The 9920-nt window shown below is 43.4% G+C and overlaps 2 protein-coding genes and 1 long non-coding RNA gene across 3 annotated transcripts; all 3 read right to left on the reverse strand.

The window, feature by feature from the left end:
* Positions 1-124: 124 nt before the first annotated feature.
* LOC123993752 lies at positions 125-960 on the reverse strand. The gene is made up of 3 exons (XR_006831502.1): positions 878-960; positions 668-786; positions 125-481 (listed from the first exon to the last, which is right to left on the reverse strand). It is a non-coding gene; the product is annotated as an uncharacterized LOC123993752 (long non-coding RNA).
* Positions 961-1263: 303 nt separating this feature from the next.
* On the reverse strand, positions 1264-4553 carry LOC123992318 (T-box transcription factor TBX1-like). Its single transcript, XM_046293473.1, has 6 exons — positions 4547-4553; positions 4271-4445; positions 4040-4141; positions 3530-3701; positions 3149-3304; positions 1264-1335 (listed from the first exon to the last, which is right to left on the reverse strand). The coding sequence occupies exons 1-6, from the start codon at positions 4551-4553 to the stop codon at positions 1264-1266; spliced, it is 684 nt and encodes a 227-aa protein (XP_046149429.1).
* Positions 4554-6766: 2213 nt separating this feature from the next.
* Positions 6767-9438, reverse strand: LOC123992947 (apolipoprotein A-I-1). Its single transcript, XM_046294603.1, has 4 exons — positions 9336-9438; positions 8457-8508; positions 8108-8252; positions 6767-7719 (listed from the first exon to the last, which is right to left on the reverse strand). The coding sequence occupies exons 2-4, from the start codon at positions 8497-8499 to the stop codon at positions 7119-7121; spliced, it is 789 nt and encodes a 262-aa protein (XP_046150559.1). The 5' UTR covers positions 8500-8508; positions 9336-9438; the 3' UTR covers positions 6767-7118.
* Between the last annotated feature and the right edge of the window lie 482 nt (positions 9439-9920).

Consider the following 9920-nt stretch of genomic DNA (forward strand, 5'->3'; position numbering starts at 1 on the left):
AATAGCTTATAATAAATCATAAAGCAAAAGAGCAAATTATTTTAAATGGGTCTTTATTGACATCATTTGAATAACAATATTTTCCACTTTAAACAATTAATCCCCCTATATTGCCTTGTGTGCTTTGTGTAAAAAGTCATATCTAAAATCACCAGCCCAAGATGAAACAATCAAAGAAAATAGGCTAAATGATTGAGCTCATAATAGAACATTTTCACTTGGTTCCTTTGAGAAATAATGAAGAGAGATATTCACATATTGAAGGAGAATGTGGGCTACTGTAGGAAGATCTTTAGCAATGGAACTATGTAAGACATTCCCTCCTCTCATCCCAGGTTCAGTCTCTCTGAAATGCCTGGACATTCCCAGAGAGTGGGAAGGGGGATGAAAGTCAAAGGTGGAAAAATATTACTCTCCACATCCTTTCTCTCACTGGTACAGTTGATGTCTTCCCTGCAGTGGTGGCCTAGTTCACGGTGCGCTGTTGATAGAAAGGCAATGTTTTAATCCTCTAATCCTACAGAGGAGGAAACCAAGAGCAGCTATGTAAAATATAATTTCTCTGACCAAGATTAGTTCACATTGTGGAGTGACAGTGACGTATTAAGGGCTGTATATTGCTTTAATAAAAAGCTCAGTATTTCATTCCTGGGTCTCAGTCGCTCACTTGATAGACTCTTTAGGTTCTGTGCTTGCTGCTCTCCTGACATACTGTCAGGCTCGTGGCTGCCCTCCTGTGGCTGCCAGGTGGGCAGAGAGTGACGCAGGGGCCTGGCACTGCCCACCCTGAACACACACAACACACAGTCACATTACAATCAAAGGAGTGTTAGGCAGAATTGCAACAGGTTCAAAACAGGTTACCACCATTAGTCACCTTTTATCCGATCATGGTATGCTTGGCTTCAATAACCAATGGCTTACTTTATCAAGCATATTTGAGTGTCTGCTGTGTTGTCATATGTAGAGGCCAGAGTCAAAGTTCAGGTATCATATTGCGATTGATCCTTAACCTGAATATCAGGTGATAAGGGAGAGAGCGATAAGGATGTACAATGGTGCAGTTATTATTTAGTTGAGCGTTTTCGTGGAACAATCTAGATTTGATATTAGCTGTAGGAGGGAAACCCCCTGAATCCAACAATCAGTCCCCAATGTCTGAATATGGTTGTGTTCAACGTATCACCAAAATCATTCTGACATTTTAGACACTAACAAACAAAGATTCGTTATTATTTTTTATTATTAAGATTCGTTATTATTTTACCAGGCGTCAGGATCAGTAGTTCGGAAGCCCTTGGCAAACGGGTTACTGGCTATCTTCAACTGGGTGATCTGAGAGAGAGAGAGAGAGAGAGAGAGAGAGAAAGAGAGAGAGAGAGAGATTTTTGATTTGAACAGGATCCCTCGTCAATGGCGACAGCTAGTCTCATTGGGGTCTGACACAATGAAAAAGACATTATAGACAAAAGACTTTAAAATGTACATACATTTAAAAACATTAACATGTAGTGTGTGTGTGTGTGTGTTTATCTATCAGCTACACATACATTTCAGCACATACACACAAAAAGTAGGTCACGTGGGAGGCAGTCGTTTTGCTGCGAGGTGTTGCTTTATTCGCGTTTTGAAACCAGGTTTGCTGTTCACTTGCGCTACATGAGATGGGAGGGAGTTCCATGCAATCATGGCTCTTTATAATACTGTACGTTTCCTTGAATTTGTTCTGGGCCTGGGGACAGTGAAAAGACCCCTTGTGGCATGTCTGGTGGTGTAATTTTGTGTGTCGGTGCTGTATATAAGTTGACTATGAAAACAGTTTGGAATTTCCAATACATTATTTCTTATAAAAACTAGAAGTGATGCAGTCAGTATTTCCTCAACTCTTAGCCAAAAGAGACTATCATGCATAGTATTGATATTAGCCCTCTGATTACAATGAAGAGCTAAACTTGTCGCTCTGTTCAAGGCCAGCTGCAGCTTAACACGATCCTTCTTTGCAACACTTGACCATATGCCTGGACAATAATCAAGATAAGATTAAACTAGAGTCTGCAGGAGTGTGGTCTCCAAAAAGCTGAGCATCTCTTTATCACGGACAGACACTCCCCATCTTTACAACCATTGAATCAATCTAAGATAACAAACACTGAGTAATTTAGCCTACTCAACTTGCTAAACAGCCATGCCATTCAGCTGAGGTTTAGAACAGGGAATGATATACATGTACCAAATAGAATGCTCTTAGTTTTAGAGATGTTCAGGACCAGATTATTGCTGGCCACCCATTCTAAAACTGACTGTAACTCTTTGTTTAGGGTTGCAGTGATTTCTTTCAATATTAATTTTTTTATGCATGAATACGATGTCTCACTGTTTGTTGTTGGCATTTCCTGCCTAAGGTTGCCCACTTCACCAATTAAGTAATCAGTAAAATAATTGGCAACATCAAATGGTTTTGTGATGAATAAGACATCTGATTAGATGAAAGATGGAGTTGAATTAGTCTTTCTGCCCATAATTTCATTTAATGTAATGCGATCATCTTTATATCATTGATCTTGGCTACATAATACAGTTTCTTCTTCTTTTTGTTAACTTTAGTCATATAATTTCTCAATTTGCAGTAAGTCGGCCAGACTTATTAGCCACTCCTTTTGCCCCATCTATTTCAACCATACAGTTTTTAAATTCCTCGTCAATCCATGAAGCCTTAACAGCTCTAGCAGTTTCTTAACAAGTGGACGTTTATCAATAATTGTAAGGAGCAATTTCATAAATTCATCAAGTGCAGCATTTGGATGCTCCTTATTTATCACATCAGACCAACAAATATGTTTAACATCATCCACATAAGAGTCAGCTAAATCTTTTGTGTGATCTCATAAACAATATTTTAGGCCCAGCTTTTGGAACTTTGGCTTTCCTGGATATAGCCACTGTATTGTGATCACTTTATCCAATGGGCACGGATACAGCTTTAGAACAAAGGTCTACAGTGTTAGTAGAAATGTGGATGATATAGTTCCTGTTGTGTTTGTAAACAACCTGGTAAATTGATTAATAACCTGAACCAGATTACAGACTTGACTATTTTGTCTCTGCAACATCATATGTTGTGACAGTTATAACATAGTCATTACATTACCCTGTGGTTCTGGTAGGCAGTGACGGCTATGAAGCGTGTTTCTGGGAAGGAGAAGGTGCAGAAGTTGCGGTGGGCATGAAGCTGGCTATCCCGCCGTGGGTCCACATACACCACATGGAATCGAGGCTGGTAACGATGCATGGAGTTCAAGATCATCTGGGTGTTTGACAAACAATCACAATGCACATTACATCCACACACAGGCACAAAGACTCAGAAATACAAAGAATGTATAAAGAACACAAGCAAGTGCTGATTGTAAAGATGTGTGTGTGTGTGCGTGCATGTGTGTCTGTGTCTGGACTGGTCGGTGTGTGTGTGTCTGCGTCTGGACTGGTCGGTGTGTGTGTGTGTGTGTGTATGTGTGTGTGCTTGTCTTACATGTCCATTGTCATCCAGCAGGTTGTTGGTCAGTTTGAGTGCGTCGAAGGAGACCATCTGTTTCATCCACTGGGAGCCTCTGGCGGGGGAGTCAGGGTGGAAGTGCATCCTCCCCGGGGCCGCCACGTCGGCCCGGCCTGCCACCAGCCACGAGGAGCTGTGGAACGCATATCTACATACAGGAGAGCAAAGATACTATATTCATTGGTTGCAAGTTGTGTCACTCCACTATTGAAAGTTATGTTACATCAGGCTGAAAGTTCTACTCAATACATTCTCCATTGGCGCTGATTAAGATTTTGTGCATTATCTGGTACATATTATGTGGTACAATCAAGAAGAGGCTGCCAGGGTATGTACTGTACACCATAACCACAATATACCATATGATGATTCCACACAAACACTATTATGTGTAGATCTAGTGTATGTCTCTTATGCTGGCAGAGTGTGGGTAAAACCACAGAGCCTAAAAATCACATTCTATGTAAGTCTATGGAGAAAACTCACCTGTATCTCTTGTCATCCACAGGGATGAAGTCCATGAGCAGCACATACTCCGCTGCAGGGTCCATCCCTGAGATACTCACCTGGAAGGTAGGGAACATCCTCCTACAAGGACCATGCATGACTCAGCAGCAACACAGTGATATGTGATTAGTTCAACCACAGTGAGTGTGTTTGTTTATGTGTGTGTGTTTACGTGTGTGTGTGTGTCCATTTGTGTTAGCATGTTCCTACCTCCCAGCCTTGGTGACAATCATCTCTGTGCCCAGCTGGTCAAACTGTTGCCACAGCGTGTGCATCTCCAGCTGAACTGTGACCCCCGTGACCTGGGGGGCTTTGGCACAGGTGGCCCCACCAGCTTCTGCACAGCAGGGCAGCGTGAGGGCACACCTGTGAGACAGCTGGGGAACTGGAGAGGAGAGGAGAAAAAAACACATGAAAAACAGAATTTCCCAAGAAAAGTCAGGTGGGAACCAATGAATTCAAACTAACGCAGTGAAGCTCCAGTACCATCCATACTGTTTGTGTTACAGTCAGAATCTCCAGTGGTGGGGAAACGCTTCAGATTTCTCCACTTTCAATTTCCATCAATTGGTCTTCTGTTCCACTGTTCACTGACCAGTCTGATGTCCAGTTTAGAGTCGAACTGTGACCACATCAAATCCCCTGCTTTAGTCTCAGACCGTTAGCTGTCCTTGGAGAAGCAGAGTGTCTATGGTTGAGGGTACCACTGACTGGGTCTGGGACACAGAGGACTGGAACACCAAGCAGGCTTTATACAGGCTGGGACACTCAAGGGACCCTCGATCCCACCTCATCCATTACACTGTAATAAAGCCCACTGACATGCAATATTAACATACTCGCACACACAAGGACACACACACACACACACACTCTGCACATATACATAGATACATGCACATGAGATGTGACAGAGGAGGAATGAAAACATTTACTACTGCTTTCAGACAATTCTTTACAGTTTTATACCATGATAGGATGCACAAAGTGTTATTTTCGTTGAGATGCACTTCACTTTTTAGAAGTAGGTCATTAATTACACTAGTTGTCCTCCGTTATTGAGTGATGACAGACATCCGACAGAGAGCCGCTGCTGCTATTGATGAAAAAAAAAAATCTCTTCAACACCATGCTAATTGCTATCTTCAACTCTAATCTAAAGTTGCCTTGAGATGGTCACCAAAAGAGCTTCACCGTGTTTCGTCTGGGAGGAATTCTTATACGTGCCGTATCCATAGGAATAATATAATAACAACATCTGCCATTTAAAAGATGCTTTTATCCAAAGCAACCTACAGTCATGCGCGTATATATTTTTCCTATGGGTGGCCTGGGGAAGCGAACTCAGTCATTAACAACAACAAAAAGAACAGTTAAGACAAACCACGAAAACAGTAAGAGAATCACGTTGCAAAACACATTAAAAACAAACCAAAAACCAAATAGCAGTGGATACAAGTTTATAGTCCAGTTAGTACAGGTTTATTATCAAAACTATTACAACTGAGCAGTAGATAGCAGCAAATATAAGTTTATAGTAGAATTAATGTAGGTTTATCATCAAACTATTACAACTGAGCAGTAGATAGCAGCAAATATAAGTTTATAGTAGAATTAATGTAGGTTTATCATCAAACTATTACAACTTAGCAGTAGATAGCAGCAAATATAAGTTTATAGTAGAATTAATGTAGGTTTATCATCAAACTATTACAACTTAGCAGTAGATAGCAGCAAATATAAGTTTATAGTAGAATTAATGTAGGTTTATCATCAAACTATTACAACTTAGCAGTAGATAGCAGCAGATATTATTTGATAATACTGTCGGTGCAGAAAACAGCACCCACAATCCTGATGTTAGAAGCACCATACTCTACCAACTCAGCCGTTGAAGGCCCATTCCTACCCTCTTGCTTATTATCAAGGATTGTTACATGTGAGGGGACAGAAGTTGGTATTGGTGGAAGAAGTCCACTCTATAAAGAACCAACTTATGTTTAGATGGCATGACTGATAATCAACCGTAGAAGTCAAGTGTAAACTCAAGAAGTTATTTTTTTCTCTCCACAGTCATACCCCCTCCCAATGCTCCAGTGTGTGTGTGTGTGTGTGTGTGTGTGCGTGTGCGTGTGTGTGCGTGTGTGTGTACTCTGTGATGGGAGGGTGATGATGGGGCTCAGCCTGAGAGGTGCTGAGTAGCACCCCATCCATCTAACACCGTCTCTAATGAAACTCTACGGGTCACAGCCTGACACCTCCTCCTCCTTATTAACCCATTCATCAACCCTCTATGGCTATTAACACCACGACTCACATGAACTCCCATGATCTCCATGAATGGTCGCTGGTTTTCAGAGAAAATCATTAGAAAAGTCCATTCGTTAAAAAAAAATCTAGCTTTCAAATGAACCGTTCTTTTGAACCAATACTGTTACAGTGACGTGATATCCGTGTAAGAGACGTTCGTTCATTTAATTACATGCAATAGTTGCATCACTTCATTTTGATCATGTTGCGATCATGGAAAATAGAAAAATCATAGAACGCATATCGTTTTAGAACACAGAAGTGTGTGATACGAGACGTTCATACATAAACCCAACATGGCTATTTTGTCACAGAGCGCATGTTAGTTGTGAGAGCCACATGTAAAAGCTTGTTCTAAACAATACAATCCAAAGAAGTCAAACTCAGAGAAGGAAATAGTATGAAACAGTATGATGTTTATTGAGCTGTTTTGAAGCACACAGCTATCTTGAACAAGCAGCAACACTAGAATATTCACACTTGATGTTCATAGTACAGTCAACATTATGCAGGCCCAGGATTGTGCACACAGGCCCTGAACACAACTCAAAACTGAATGTATGCAATAGTGCGTTAGTGTCTGCGCTTGCGTGTGCTTGAGCGCATATGGTGGTGCGTTAGAGAGAGCAAGAGTCCTGCCATGCCGCTGCAGAGGAATTGCATCAGTTTGGCATTGGCGTGGTACGTATGGTGTGTGAGTCAGTGTGAGTGAGACGGGAAGGGAGGGGGTGTCCGGCTGAGAGCGTGTTTATGCCTTCATGGCCTGGCTGATGGTCTCGTAGAAAGCCAGGAGCTTTTGCTTGGCCTGTTCGGCTGCGGGGCCCACCTGGCCCTTGAAGTCCTCAGACAGGGGAGACACCTTCTCACGCACCTCACCAACAGCCTTGATCATCTGTTCCTTGTACTCCTCAGCGTAGGGGGCGGCCAGGGTCCTCAGCTCCTCCAGACGCTCGGTCAGCTTGGCACGGACAATCTCCACAATGGGCATGAGCTTGGTCTTGGTCTCCTCCACGTTGATGGCCACCTTGGCGCGCAACTCCTCCACAACGGGCTCCATCTTGGCCTTGAAAGCCTCCATCTCGGTGCGGCGCAGTTCGATGTGCTCCTTGATCAGGGGCTCCAGCTTCTTGCGGTACTCATCTATGTGCTTGTCCAGGACTTCCTTGAGTTCGGCGCGCTTGGGCTCCAGCTGGGAGCGCAGCTCCTCCACGTCCTTCATGACCTCAGCGCGCACGGCGGCGGTGGCGTCAGTCAACTGGGTGCCGAAGGCTTCGCTGTAGGGGGCCAGGGACTGGGAGGTGGCATCAGCATAATGCTGGAGGTTGTCAAGGCTCTGGGTCAGCTGCATCCTGAGAGGAACACCAAGAAGAAGAGGAGAGAGAGAGAGAGAGAGAGAGAGAGAGAGAGAGAGAGAGAGAGAGAGAGAGAGAGAGAGAGAGAGAGAGAGAGAGGAGATAGAGAGAGAGAGATGGAGAGGGAGGAGAGGGAGGGAGAGGGAGAGGGAGGGAGAGAGAGGGTGGGAGAGAGATATTGGTTTAGTTATCTGTGGAGGTTGGGCACCATTGAATTGAACCTTTTAAATTTGAATGGAGTGAGTGAGTGAGTGAGTGAGTGAGTGAGTGAGTGAGTGAGTGAGTGAGTGAGTGAGTGAGTGAGTGAGTGAGTGAGTGAGTGAGTGAGTGAGTGAGTGAAGAGGGAACGAGAAGATAGAGAAGACTAAATTAAACATGTCCTTACTTGTACTCTTTGTACTCTGTGTCATCCAGAAGGTCAATGGACCTCTGTGCGGTCAACTTCACCTGAGCTATGTACATGCTCAAGGCTGCCTTCACATGCTCCAGCTGAGAGGGAGCATCAGCCTGCATAGGAAAAGCCTGGGTACCTGGGAGAGGAGAGAGAGGGAGAGAGGGTCAGGCATTGGTTGGGAAACAGTGGTGAATGGCCCAGCACTTTAAAAGAATTGAGTAAGATTTCATTTTCAATTGTTCAATATACCAGAGCATGGTACACACACACACACGATGCATTAAAATGTCATTACTACATGATCAATTCGGCGGCACTATGACAAGGCTGGGATACTAACCTGCGGCCAGCAGGATGGTTAGTGCGAGAGCCAGGAATTTCATGATGGAGGTCTGGGAGGAAAGAAGAGAACGGATGGTGAGCAATGAGCCCGACAAGAATTCCAATATTCGCAATTGAAACAGGGAACCATGGGAAGTCAAGATTGAATGGTTAAAAATACATTTAGAGCTAACAATATTTGAACAGTGCAACAAATGACAAATTGCAAAACACTCTAAATTAAATTTTAAATGTCACCAAAACCAAACAAGCCAATAATTCAAAGTCATTCTCCAGTTATTTAGAGAATCACAAGGAGCAAACCCACAAAGACACGCAACTTCAGGCTGCCCTCAATCAATTCACCCCATGCCATATGTCAGCCTATTAAAAGGACCTCTAATCTGGTCAGATTACACAGAGCTGGATAGAGCTATAATGTTCCTACAAAGAGATTAACCCTCAACTCCTACCACCTAATCCCCAATCCCTGCACTAAGACAGACACATCACTGGATCACTGTGGCCCGGACAGAGGTTACACTTAAACAGTTGTTGAGAGTAATTCCAGAAAGCTATTGGCATAGGAAGAGAATTAGCGACATCTTTTTTTCTAGGACATTTAATAACATTATTTCTCCATTGTTCCTTTCCATTTCTCTAGTAAATTATAGTAAACTGTCTGAAAGAAGTATTGCTAAAGCGATAACTGCTGCCTAATGTATTTGTAACAGTTCATATCAAAGTGGTAATAAGCATTCCAAATAACAGACAAAAAAAGTTTCCTGAAAAAGTATAGTCTGCATTTCCCTCTCCTAGTTCCTCAGTCCTCTGCATATGCAGACCAAGTCTTTGGCCTCTAGCCCCAGCCCTTAGCTCTCCCAGTCTGTTCTCTTACCTGGTGGGTGATTGGTCGTTATGAGACTGGGGAACAGGAGAGCCAGCTCTGTTTTTTTATAGGGATGGAGCAGCAGGAGGGGGGAGAGGTGTGAGAGGTTGTGTGCCTCCGTGGAGGTGGACCTCACCCCCACACCGTCTCACAGGGAGGAGCCGGGTACAATGGTCACCTGCTGAGTGCATTCAAGGGGAGTCAGCAAAGTGAAATGCTGTGGACAAACACTCCCACGCTAGTGTAAGCGCACACACACACACACACTCGTACGCACACACACTTGTCTGTGTGTGCATTATCTTGGATAATCCAATGTTCTTGTGTCTTTCTAAATGGCTATCTATTCTAATTGGGATATGGTTTAATTTTCAGGTGAATAATTACAATCTCCACTCTGGCTGTGCTCCCAATGCCACATTCAACTCAATCCCCTTGTGCGATGGTAAAACATTCACACACAAAACAACCACCATGTGCTCCATGATTGCTTGGGACATTTGGCCTCCAGGACAATGGCCATTCTTGCCTGGACCTGCTGGTCGACCTGAGCTGCTATTTCCTGTGGCATTACTGTGAGACATGAAAGGGCCA

This window comes from Oncorhynchus gorbuscha, linkage group LG13 (genome assembly GCF_021184085.1).
Source record: "Oncorhynchus gorbuscha isolate QuinsamMale2020 ecotype Even-year linkage group LG13, OgorEven_v1.0, whole genome shotgun sequence".
NCBI lineage: Eukaryota > Metazoa > Chordata > Actinopteri > Salmoniformes > Salmonidae > Oncorhynchus > Oncorhynchus gorbuscha.